The following is a 12,435-nucleotide window of genomic DNA, read 5'->3' as shown; positions in this document are numbered from 1 at the left end:
CCTTCCGCGAGAAGGGGCAGAAAGGGGCCGGAGGGCTGAGGCCACCCAGAGCAGAAAGAGCCTGGCAGCCTTTACTGTAGCGGTGGCGGCTCTATCACGCCCCTGAAGCCGCTGGCCCGCGGGTGTGTGCAGCTCAGGAGCGGCCCTGCGTGTTTTTCCCTCGTGGCCGTCGCGGGCCCCCATCTTCCAACAGTGGTGAGGGAGGGACGCCCCGTCCTGGATTCGCGGCACAGCCCCGCCCGGGCCTCCACGCGGAACGGAAGTACCGGACCCTTTTTTTTTTTTTTTTGAGACGGAGTCTCGCTCTGTCGCCCAGGATAAAGTGCAGTGGCGAGATCTCGGCTCACTGCAACCTCCGCCTCCCAGGTTCAAGCGATTATCCTGCCTCAGCCTCCCGAATAGATGGGATTACAGGCACCCGCCACAACGCCCGGCTAATTTTTGTATTTTTAGTAAAGACGGGGTTTCACCATGTTGTCCAGGATGGTCTCGAACTCCTGACCTCGTGATCCGCCCGCCTCGGCCTCCCAAAGTGCTGGGATTACAGGAGTGAGCCACCACGCCCGGCCCCAGACCCTTCTTTATCGGCCTTAAAACGGGTCATTTTGGGAAGCGGCGCGGGGCCGGCCGCGCTTTCCTGGGCCCCGGCGCTCCCCATGGTGTTTACGGGGAGGCGAACGGGGAGCCCAGAGGCTGCGAGCCCGGCCTTGACCCAGGAGCCAGGGGTATCCCACAACTCCTGGAGGCTCTGAACGCGGCGCTGACGCCGAATACCTGTGAAAAAGACTCGAGGAGGAGACCCGCGGACCGCCGAGCTTCCGCCGCGGAAACAGCCCCGGCCCCGCACTGCGCCTGCGCCTCGCGCGCCGACTTCCAGTCCCAGCGGGCCTCGCGCGGGGGCGGGGCCTCCGGGAGGAAATCAGGGGAGGGGCGGGGCCTCCGGGGGGAAATCAGGGGAGGGGCGGGGCCTCCGGGGGGAAATCAGGGGAGGGGTGGGGCGTCCGGGGAGTGGGGCGGGGCTCCCGGTTTCAGGCGTGTTGGCAGCTGCGCGCCGGGTCCTGGAGGCCGAGGCAGCTCCCGCCCGTTGTCACCCGTCCCCGCCGCGAGCGCCATGGCCCAGCCGCCGCCCGACGTGGAGGGGGACGACTGTCTCCCCGCGTACCGCCACCTCTTCTGCCCGGACCTGCTGCGGTGAGCGGGGCCCGGGAAGCGGGCGCAGCCTCGTTGCGGGGTCCGGTCCGCGGGCGCCGGTCCGCGGGCGCCGGCGCCCCCACGTGGTCCCCGTAGCGCCGAGAGGGCCGGCAGGTTCCCCACCGAGGGCTCGTGTGTTAGAAAACCTGTCTCGCCTGGCTCCTTTCTTTCTTTTTTCTTTCTTTTTTTTTTTTGAGACGGCATCTCGCTCTGTCGCCCAGGCTGGAGTGCAGTGGCACGATCTCCGCTCACTGCAACCTCTGCTTCCCGGGTTCAATCGATTCTCCTGCCTCAGCCCGGCGAATTTTTTGTATTTTTAGCAGAGACGGGGTTTCACCATGTTGGCCAGGCTGGTCTCGAACTCCTGACCTCAGGTGATCCATCCGCCTCAGCTTCCCAAAGTGCTGGGATTTACAGGCGTGAGCCACCGCGCCCGGCCCAACCTGGCCTCTTTCTTAACAGAAAATTTTAGGTTGAAATCATTTTTCCGGAAGACCCAGAAGGCCCAGAAATGCCAGGTTTTGCCCAGCAGCGCTTCATTTTCCTGCAAATGCCTTGGTGTTCACAAGGGAAGGCAGCCCGGGCAAAGGTCGATCCTCCCCGGTCACCTGCCCTCACTCGGCTAATGGGCAGCAGATCCTTTTTTTTTTCCCCTTTTCTTTTTTTCAATTGGCAACATTTTCAAGTTTCTGTTAAAATTTTGATCTTTTGCCAGGAGCAGTGGCTCTCGCCTGTAATCCCAGCGCTTTGGGAGGCCGAGGTGGGTGGGCCACCTGAGGTCAGGAGTTCGAGACCAGCCTGGCCAACATGGTGAAACCCTGTCTCTGCTAAAAATACAAAAAATAGCCGGGTGTGGTGGCGCACACCTGTAATCCCAACTACTTGGGAGGCTGAGGCAGGAGAATCGCTTGATCTCTGGAGGTGGAGGTTGCAGTGAGCCAAGATCGCGCCATTGCACTGGGCAACAAGAGTGAAACTCCATCTCAAAAAAAGAAAAAAAAAGTTTTAAATTATGTTCTCCAAGGACAGGTATTGACAATTCTCTTTGAGTGTTCTGCAAAGTAAAAAAAAAAAATTTTTTTTTTGAAACGGAGTCTCATTCTGGGTTCAAGCAATTCTCCTGCGTCAGCCTCCCAATTCTCCTGCGTCAGCCTCAGTGCGCCCAAGTGGGACTATAGGCGCACGCCACCACGCTGGGCTAATTGTATTTCTAGTAGAGGTGAGGTTTCACCATGTTGGTCAGGCTGGTCTGGAACTCCTGGCCTCAGATGATCCCCCTGCCTCAGCCTCCCAAAGTGCTGGGATTACAGGAGTGAGACACTGCACCCGGCCCAAAATTAATCTTTAATAATTAAGAATAGGAAAGGCAACTTGGAGCTCTGCAAAAGTAGGAGATTGCCATCCATCTGGTACAATTTGTGCCAGTCATACCGATCAGTACACATTTAATACGTACAAGAAAATCTCTAATAAATAAAAAAGCCATATTATCCTGACCTAGCTCGCTGAATTTCAGGAATCATATTTGATATTAGTGCCATGCAGGGCTTAGGAGAGAGGAAATTATAACCTCTATCTTGTTTAAGCCAGGGTATTTTTCTGTCTTGTATCTACTTCTGTCAATTTCTGTCAAAAGACACCAAAATACACTTTCCCCACTGTACTTTGCAAGTTTGTGTCAGCGCAAGTTCAGGACCAGCCTGGGCAACAAAACGATACCCCTCTATAGAAAAAGTAGATGAAAAATTAGCTGGGCACGATGGCATGCACCTGTAGTCCCAGCTACTGGGGAGGCTGAAGCAAGAGGATCCTTCTAGCCCAAGAGGTCAAGGCAGCAGTGGGCTGTGATGGTGCCACTGCACTCCAACCTGGACAATGTAGCAAGAACCTGTCTCAAAATAAATAAATAGGCCCAGCGCGATGGCTCATGCCTGTAATCCCAGCACTTTGGGAGGCCGAGGCGGGTGGATGACAAGGTCAGGAGATCAAGACCATCCTGGCTAACACGGTGAAACCTCATCTCTACTAAAAATACAAAAAATTAGCTGGGCGTGGTGGCAGGTGCCTGTAGTCCCAGCTACTCGGGAGGCTGAGGCAGGAGAATGGTGTGAACCTGCGAGGCAGACTTTGCAGTGAGCCGAGATCGCACCACTGCACTCCAGCCTGGGCGACAGAGCGAGACTCCATCTCAAAAAAAAAAAAAAATAATAAATAAAATACTATAATTCTATGAATTTTCATTTTATTTATTTATTTATTTTTTAAGACCATGTTTTGCTCCTGTTGCCCAGGCTGGAGTGCAATGGCACAATTTTGGCTCACTACAACCTCCGCCTCCCGGATTCAAGCGATTCTCCTGCCTCAGCCTCCCGAGTAGCTGGGATTACAAGCATGTGCCATCACGCCCGGCTAATTTTTTGTATTTTTAGTAGAGACGGGTTGGTCAGGCTGGTCTCGAACTCCCGACCTCAGGTGATCCGCCCGCCTTGGCCTCCTAAAGTGCTGTGATTACAGGCGTGAGCCACGGCGCCCGGCTGAATTTTCATTTTAAATCATTGCCGTATGGCAATATGGGGGGTGTATTTTAACAGGGCTCTTTTATTTTTTATTTATTTTTATTTTATTTTATTTATACATATTTTTTGTGGCAGAGTCTGGCTCTTTTGCCCAGGCTGGAGTGCAGTGGTGCGATCTCGGCTCACTGCAACATCTGCCTCCCAGGTTCAAGCTGTTCTCCTGCCTCAGCCGCCCAAGTAGCTGGGACTACAGGCCCTCACTACCACGCCTAGCTAATTTTTGTATTTTTAGTAGAGACAGGGTTTTACCATATTGTCCAAGCTGGTCTCGATCTCCTGACCTTGTGGCCCACCCACCTTGGCCTTCCAAAGTGCTGGGAGCCACCGGCCTGGCCCGGCCCAATAGGGCTCTTTTAAAAGAGCCTCCTTTTTTATTCTCAGGGACAAAGTGGCCTTCATCACAGGTGGCGGCTCTGGGATTGGGTTCCGGATTGCTGAGATTTTCATGCGGTGAGACTGCTCTATGTCCCCTCCCTGCTCCTCGCTTCTCACTGCCTGGGCCCTGCTGGATGCCGGACCCCTGGAAAGATGTTGGTGGGAGGTAGATGTCCCCTGCTCACCTACCCAACAGGATCCAGGTGCCTGCCAAAGGGACTGGGGAGGGGTCGAGGATTGCCCTGGGGGAGTCAGGACTTCCAGGCTCCTACAGGTCAGTGGAGATTGTGTAGCTCTGGTCTGGGGCCTGCTGGGACCTCGAGAGTCAGGGCTGTGTCAGGCCTCAGTGCTGGTGCCCTGCAGAGCACATTTTGGGACACAATTCTGTGGCTTCAGGCCAGGGTCAGCAACTTATCCCACCTGACAGTGGCTAGAGTTAGGCCGGGGTGGGGGAGAGGGACCCTTCCTCAGTTCCCCTGAAGCCCCTGCTTTTCAGACCAGAAAGGTGAGTCCCGCAGGAAGAGATCTGGCCTTTCCACTGGTGGCTCTGTGCTCAGGGCGTCTGAGGACTGGATGGGATATTGCAGCTCCGGTGGGTCCTGCCTAGCAGGGGTAGCCACCTTTATGGTTATTGTGGGCAAGCAAGCCCCGAACCAGAAGAGACGAGAAACCAAAGAACAAGGCAGGCAGATCCCGTGATCCCATTTGTCCGTGTCGGTGATTTTACTGGGGAATTTATGGGCAGAAGCGTAGTCTTGGGTGGCTGTGAGACAGGCGTCTCCATGCTGTTACCCCCAGGCCAGGGCTTCTATACCACAGGGAAAGGGGTCCTGCTTCGGAGGGAGTGTGTAGGAGTTTGTTCAGGATAACATCAAGGTTGTTTTGACCTAAGGGCAGGACTTCTCTTTGTGCTCTTTCGCAAGAACAGTAGATAAGCTGGAAATCATAGCAGCATTCCTGGAACCGGGGGTTCATAGAGGCCAACGTGGTGGATTCGCATCCACGTGGTCAGGAAGGGGAGCAGGGAGCACCCCACTTCAGAACGGTCCTCCACGCCAGCCCCACAGGGAGAAGGGAGTGGAGGATGTGGGCCCAGCAGGCCGCAGGCAGATGTGTGGGCTGGGCCTCTGTGGCTCACAGCTGTCTCTGTACCTGGTGTTTGGGGCAGGACCCGCCGGCCTGTGCAGTGGGATGTCCCATGCCAGAAACCCCGGGGTGGGCACCACCTGAGGTCCCTCCAGAGTTCCTCAGTCCTGCTAACGCCCCTGTGCCCTCTGCCAGCCGGGCCTTCAGCCCTGGACTGGTACTTCCGCCTGAGAGACTCCTGCCCAGGAGCTGGGCAGATGCCCCTGGGAGTGCCCCTTGCCCGCACTGTCCTCACACCTGCTTCTGGTTTTGCAGGCACGGTTGCCATACGGTGATTGCCAGTAGGAGCCTGCCACGAGTGCTGACGGTGAGAGGGCCTCTTCCATGGTCCCCTGTGCAGGTGGCTGTGGGGGTGCTGGGCCTGGGCCAGGAGGGTCCAGAGGCTAAGGGGATGTTGGCACCAAAACTTTTTTTTTTTGAGACGGGAGTCTCGCTCTGTCACCCAGGCTGAAGTGCGGTGGTGCGATCTCGGCTCACTGCAGCCTTCGCCTCCCAGGTTCAAGCGATTCTCCTGCCTCAGCCTCTGGAGTGGCTGGGACTACAGGCGCCCGCCACCATGCCTGGCTAATTTTTGCATTTTTTTTGGTAGAGATAGGGTTTCACCATGTTGACCAGGCTGGTCTCGAACTCCTGACCTCAGGTGATCCGCCCACCTCAGCCTCCCAAAGTACCAGGATTACAGGTGTGAGCAACTGTGCCCGGCCGGCACCAAAACTTGCACCTGTCCTAAATATGGAGCTTCAGTGTAAGTGGCCTCCCAGAGACATCTTTGACTTTTTAAAAAATCTAGTTATTGGGTCCTGGGAGGGATCTTCCTGTTTGGGGGTAATGTGGCCCCAAGAAGGATCTCTGGGCTCACCTGGGTTATTTAGGTGGTCTGTGCGTCCCAGCCACTGGAGCCCTCGACCTGGGAGGAGAGTCTCACCTGTGCCACCTCTGGTCTGCAGCAGGGGCAGGACATGGGTGACAGTGGCCTGGAGGGCAATGCAGAGAGAGGATTCTAGGACAGGTGGCAGGTGGGGGGAGAGTGTGGCAGGTTGGGGGAGAGTGTGGCAGGTTCCCACAAACATCCACTGGGGTTGTGGGCACTTGCAGGCCGTGCTTTCCCAGAGTGGGGTCCAGCAGCAAACCCAGGGTCTCCCTGGAACCTGGAAGCATCGTCCTCTGCAGATTCCAAAGGCCTTTTCTCCAGGCCGAGGCTGCAGGGCTGCTGTCTGCCTCTTTACCTGGCTTCTAGGCCGCCAGGAAGCTGGCTGGGGCCACCGGCCGGCACTGCCTCCCTCTCTCTATGGACGTCCGAGCGCCCCCAGATGTCATGGCCGCCGTGGACCAGGCTCTGAAGGAGTTTGGCAGAATCGACATTCTCATTAACTGTGAGTCGGTGCTGAGTGAGGTTGGTGGCTTCTCACAGGTTAGTGGTACCATCTGGAGGCCCTAGAACTCTGGTCTTGGGGTGAGGACCGTGCCAGGGAACCTAGCTGCCTGCCCTGGGGTGGGCTGCACCCCAACCAGGTACCTGAGGCCAAGACTCAGGCTCTGGCCCTCTGCCTCCGCGCCTCTGTCTCCGGGTCTCTGCCTCCATGCCTCTGCCTCCGCGCTTCTGTCTGTGGGTCTCTGTCTCTGGCCTGACTCTGCTTCTCTGGGTGGCAGCAGGTCAGCACAGCTGGAGCCCAAGTGGACACCATGAACACGGCTGAATGGCAGAGTCGGGTGCCCTTGTGTCCTGAAATTCCCTCTTAAAAAAAAAAGTAATAGCCTTTTTTTTTTTTTAGACAGCATCTCACTCTGTCACCCAGGCTGGTGTGATCATGGCTCACTGCAGCCTCCACCTTCTGGGCTCAAGCCATCCTCCTGCCCCAGCCTCCTGAGTAGCTGGGACTACAGACGTGTGCCATCACGCCTGGCTAATTTTTGTATTTTTTATTTTTTGTAGAGACAGGGTCTTACTGTGTGTTGCCCAGGCCAGTCTCAAACTCCTAGGCTCAAGCAATCTTCCTGCCTTGGCCTCCCAAAATGCTGGGATTACAGGCAAGAGTCATCAATAAAATAAAGGTAGCCCGGCCTAGCTTTTTTTTTTTTTTTTTTTTAGACGGAGTTTTGCCCTTGTTGCCCAGGCTGGAGTACCGTGGTGCAATCTCAGCTTACTGCACCCTCCGCCTCCCAGGTTCAAGCAATTCTCTCATCTCAGCCTTCCAAGTAGCTGGGATTACAGGCGCCCGCCACCACACTTGGTTAATTTTTGTATTTTTAGTAGAGATGGGGTTTTATCATATTGGTTAGGCTGGTCTCGAACTCCTGACCTCAGGTGATCCGCCCGCCTTGGCCTCCGAAAGTGCTGGGATTACAGGCATGAGCCGCTGCGCCCGGCCCCCAACTTTTATTTCTATTTTTTTATTTTTCATTTTTATTTATTTTTATTTTTATTTTTTGAGACGGAGTCTTGCTCTGTCGCCCAGGCTGGAGTGCAGTGGCGCAATCTTGGCTCACTGCAAGCTCCACCTCCCGGGTTCACACCATTCTCCTGTCTCAGCCTCCCGAGTAGCTGGGACTACAGGTGCCTGCCACCACGCCCGGCTAATTTTCTGTATTTTTACTAGAGACGGGGTTTCACCGTGTTAGCCAGGATGGTCTCCATCTCCTGACCTCGTGATCCGCCCACCTCGGCCTCCCAAAGTGCTGGGATTACCGGCGTGAGCCACCGCGCCTGGCTGATTTTTTTTTTTTTTTCACAGTTTTAGGTTTATAGAATAATTAATAGTACATGGAATTCCATATTCCCACCTACACAGTTTTCCCTGTTAACATCTTGCGTTTGTTACAATTGATGAACCAACATTGGTTTCACTCTGCAGAAATTCCCTTTTAAAAACATCCTGTGTATTAGTTTCCTGGGCTAACGAGTACTACAACCTGTGTGGCTAAAACAACCGAAATACAATCTCCCAGTTCTGGAGGCCAGAACATCCAAGGGGAAGGCGTTGGCAGAGCTGTGCTCTCTGAAGGCCCCAGGGGGGAGCCTGTTCCTGCCTTCCGCGTGGCTTCCAGTACTGCCACCGTCCTTGGCCCTCCCAGGCTTGGAGACCGTCGCTGCACTGTCTGCCACTGTCTGCACATAGCGTGTGTCTGTGTGTCCTCTTCCCTTGTTATAAGGATGCTGGTCATTGGATTTAGGGCTCAGATTTCAGTGTAATTCGATTATCTCTGCAACCCACCCCATTTCCGAACAAGGCCACAGTCGCAGGTACGGGGTCAGGGCTTCAGCGCATCTTCTCTTCTCGGGGACACAGTGCAGTCAGGACGCCCATCTTGCTTTGGTCATTTTGGAAGTTATCCTAGGGCATGGGTCTCCTCCCGGTGCCACAGGGCACCTGGGCTCCCTCCTGCACCCTCCCCTCTGCCCACCGGGCCACCACCCACTTGGCATCCCTCTCCCCAGGCTCCAGCAGCTCCTGCGGTCTCCCATTCTGCAGGTGCGGCTGGGAACTTCCTGTGCCCCGCTGGCGCCTTGTCCTTCAACGCCTTCAAGACCGTGATGGACATCGACACCAGTGGCACCTTCAACGTGTCTCGTGTGCTCTATGAGAAGTTCTTCCGGGTGGGTGTCCTCCCAGCGGGGGTCTCCCCCTTACAGCCGCCCGCTCCCCGCACCATGGCCTCCCCCTGATGGCCTCCCCCGACGGCCGCCCGCTCCCCGCCCCGTGGCCTCCCCCCGACGGCCGCCTGCTCCCCGCCCCGTGGCCTCCCCCTGACGGCCGCCTGCTCCCCGCCCTGTGGCCTCCCCCTGACGGCCGCCTGCTCCCCGCCCTGTGGCCTCCCCCTGACGGCCGCCTGCTCCCCGCCCTGTGGCCTCCCCCTGACGGCCGTCCACTTCCCACCCCGTGGCCTCCCCCTGATGGCTGCCTGCTCCCTGCCCCGTGGCCTCCCTGACAGCCGCCCGCTCCCCGCCCCGGGCCTTGTGTGTTGCAGGACCATGGAGGGGTGATCGTGAACATCACTGCCACCCTGGGGAACCGGGGGCAGGCGCTCCAGGTGCATGCCGGCTCCGCCAAGGCCGCTGTGGGTATGAACACCCCCCTGCCCACGTTTGCCCACCTGGGTCCCCCATGGGCCGTCTGCTCCCATCCCAGGAGGCCAGCAGTCTCCACGTGAAGCTGAGCCCAAATGCAGGCAGCGAGGCCTGGCCTTGGCCCTGAGCCCTCGCAGAGGGCAGAGCGGCCCCTTCATATCCAACTTTCTCCTGTGCAGACGCGATGACGCGGCACTTGGCTGTGGAGTGGGGTCCCCAAAATATCCGCGTCAACAGCCTCGCCCCTGGCCCCATCAGTGGCACGGAGGGGCTCCGGAGACTGGGTAAGGCTCTCAGGGAGCCCAGGCCTCCCACAGATCCTGCCCTGGGGCACAGGGTGCCCATGGAAGCTTCCAGAACTTTGGCAGGGGGTATGTTGAAAAGCCCTGTGGTGGTTCCATGGTGGCAACTGTTCTGTGCCTGGCCTGATCCTGCTCCATGCTAGGCCTTGGTGACACTGTGTCCTTGCTGTTCCCAGATGCCTCTCAGGGAATGAGCTGGGGGAGAGGGGAGGGTGCTGGGTCTTGGGGCTCATGGGGCCTGAGCCTTCTGCTGCCCTCCAGGTGGCCCTCAGGCCAGCCTGAGCACCAAGGTCACTGCCAGCCCGCTGCAGAGGCTGGGGAACAAGACTGAGATCGCACACAGCGTGCTCTACCTGGCTAGCCCTCTGGCTTCCTACGTGACGGGGGCCGTGCTGGTGGCCGATGGCGGGGCATGGTTGACGTTCCCAAACGATGTCAAAGGGCTGGCAGATTTCGCATCCTTCTCTGCTAAGCTCTAGGTGAGGTACCGCTCCCGCTTCTTGGGGTCACCTGTGTCCTTGGACGCTGGTTGCTGCATGGGCAGGTCTCTGCGGGACCCACAGGGCTGGCGTCTCTTTTGTCCCCATCCTCCCGGCCCCTGCGCCAACCTGGCCACACATGGGTGCTGCCCACTGGGGCTGGGCAGGAGGCGGGCGCTGGTGCGCTTGCTCTTCTGTAGTGGCCTCGGCCTCTGCTGGCATTTCTGGCAGGTGCTGGGTGACCGAGGCAGCCAAGGTGTTTTAGGGGGAAGCCGTCCTCAGCCGGCTACTAAGTTCTGAAACTCCTGCAGGATTCTTCCGGCTGCTGCTTCCCGCCACCTCACACAGCCAGGTGCAGAGCACCAGTCTGAACCAGCAATGCCTGCAGCCCAGCCCCTCCTCTGAACACTTAGCTATTACTGCACTCTCCCTCCCCACGACCCCAACTCTAGGGCAGGAGCAGCTGGACAGTGGGCCTGGCCCGTGGAGCTGCCACGCAGGTGCCTGACGGCCAGGGGCCACGCAGGTGCCTGAGGGCCAGGTGCCACGCAGGTGGTGGGGGTACAGACAAGATGCTGGGATGTCCCCTGCCCCATGGTCAAGGGTGTCCTTCCTGCCTGGGTCCAGGGCCTGAGGGAGCCACATGGATCCTGAGACTTGTGTTCTCTTGGCTGAAAACACTGAGGTGCTCCCGTCTGTGCATGGTCCATGAGCTGGGACGGCCCTCCAGCTGCCCACAAGGTCTGCCCCTCTGTCTCTGCACCACCTGTTTGCATAAACACACTTTGCTACAATCTTGCTAGTGCATTTTCTTAAAAGATAATCTATTTACTGTAAAAACAAATTGGACTTTGCAAAAGCTTTTAGAAGGAAAAGAAAGGATTAAAGAGAATTGCTTGTGATCTTGTCATTTAGGGGTTGTGTTTCCTTTCTGTCTTTTCTGTGATGTTTGTTTATTATTAGTAGTATTTTTCTTTTTTTTTTTGAGACGGAGTCTCACTCTGTCACCCAGGCTGGAGTGCAGTGGGGCGATCTCGGCTCACTGCAAGCTCCGCCTCCCTGGTTCACACCATTCTCCTGCCTCAGCCTCCGGAGTAGCTGGGACTACAGGCGCCCACCACCACGCCTGGCTAATTTTTGTATTTTTAGTAGAGATGGGTTTTCACCTTGTTAGCCAGGATGGTCTCGATCTCCTGACCTCATGATCCGCCCACCTTGGCCTCCCAAAGTGCTGGGGTTACAGGCGTGAGCCACTGCGCCTGGCCTTTTTTTTATTTTTTATTTTTTGAGATGGAGTCTCGCTTTGTCACCCAGGCTGGAGTGCAGTGGTGCAATCTCGGCTCACTGCAAGCTCCACCTCCCAGGTTCACGCTATTCTCCGGCCTCGGCCTCCCTAGTAGCTGGGATTACAGGCGCTCGCCCCCATGCCCGGCTAATTTTTTGTATTTTTAGTAGAGACGGGGTTTCACCGTGGTCTCGATCTCCTGACCTTGTGATCTGCCTGCCTCGGCCTCCCAAAGTGCTGGGATTACAGGCGTGAGCCACCACGCCCGGCCTTCTGTGACATTTAGAACACTCTTCCTGCCTCATGCTGGTAGCCCCAGTCTACAGGCAGGGTCCTGCTCCCTTGGCAGAGGCCGAATGCTCAGATGCAGCTGACACTGAATGTCGGGCCCAGGACCAGCCAGGCTACTGGCTGCCTCTCTCCTGGGTTTGGTCACTGCCACAGCTTTCCTCCTCTGTCGACATGGCCCCCAGCCCTGCTGCACGGCGGAGGTGCTGAGCAGCAGAAGGCTGCAGGGAGGTGTGTGGCTGTGCCCACCAGGGCCCCCATGGCTGCCCTCATGGGAGGGGAGCAGCTTCCATCAGGGATGCCCCTCAGCCCTGCGGTCCCCACTGTGTTCCTCCAAGCTCCCAGCTCACTGTCACACCACACCCTGAATGTATTCAGGCTTTACTTCCTGACAAGGAGGAGAAAAGATTTGTTTGTTTTGTTTTGTTTTTGTCAGAGACAGGGTCTGGCTCTGTCAGCCAGGCTGGAGTGCAGTGGCACAAACATAACTCACTGCACCCTCCAAACTCCTGGGCTCAAGCAATCCTCCCACCTCGGCCTCCTGGGTACCTGGGACCACAGGCACACACCGCCATGGCCGGCTGTTTTTTGTATTTTTTGTAGAGACAAGGTCTTGTTATGTTGCCCAGCCTGGTCTTGATCTCCCGGGCTCACGCGATCTGCCTGCCTCAGGACTGCAGGCGTGAGCCACGGCGCCTGGCCGAGGTGGAGAGAAGATCTGTATCTT

The 12,435-nt window shown here is 57.0% G+C and overlaps 1 protein-coding gene across 7 annotated transcripts; it reads left to right on the top strand.

Annotated features, from left to right (window-relative positions):
• The first annotated feature begins 981 nt into the window (after positions 1-981).
• On the top strand, positions 982-11,039 carry DECR2 (2,4-dienoyl-CoA reductase 2). Of its 7 annotated transcripts, none has more exons than XM_030798679.1 (9): positions 982-1,191; positions 4,149-4,217; positions 5,544-5,595; positions 6,526-6,661; positions 8,759-8,883; positions 9,255-9,348; positions 9,534-9,638; positions 9,918-10,135; positions 10,447-11,039. In XM_030798679.1, exons 1-8 carry the CDS (start codon positions 1,112-1,114, stop codon positions 10,133-10,135), a joined length of 879 nt encoding a protein of 292 aa, XP_030654539.1. In that variant the 5' UTR covers positions 982-1,111; the 3' UTR covers positions 10,447-11,039. The 7 variants fall into 7 exon arrangements, with proteins under 7 accessions (XP_030654539.1, XP_030654536.1, XP_030654535.1 ...); XM_030798676.1 differs by having other exon boundaries at positions 9,534-9,725; XM_030798677.1 differs by lacking the exon at positions 982-1,191 and adding an exon at positions 2,177-2,220 and having other exon boundaries at positions 9,534-9,725.
• The last annotated feature ends 1,396 nt before the right edge of the window (positions 11,040-12,435 follow it).

This window comes from Nomascus leucogenys, chromosome 18 (assembly GCF_006542625.1).
Source record: "Nomascus leucogenys isolate Asia chromosome 18, Asia_NLE_v1, whole genome shotgun sequence".
Lineage (NCBI taxonomy): Eukaryota > Metazoa > Chordata > Mammalia > Primates > Hylobatidae > Nomascus > Nomascus leucogenys.
The sequence above is the reverse complement of the archived record's forward strand: the minus strand, read 5'-3'. Positions and strand labels throughout refer to the sequence as shown.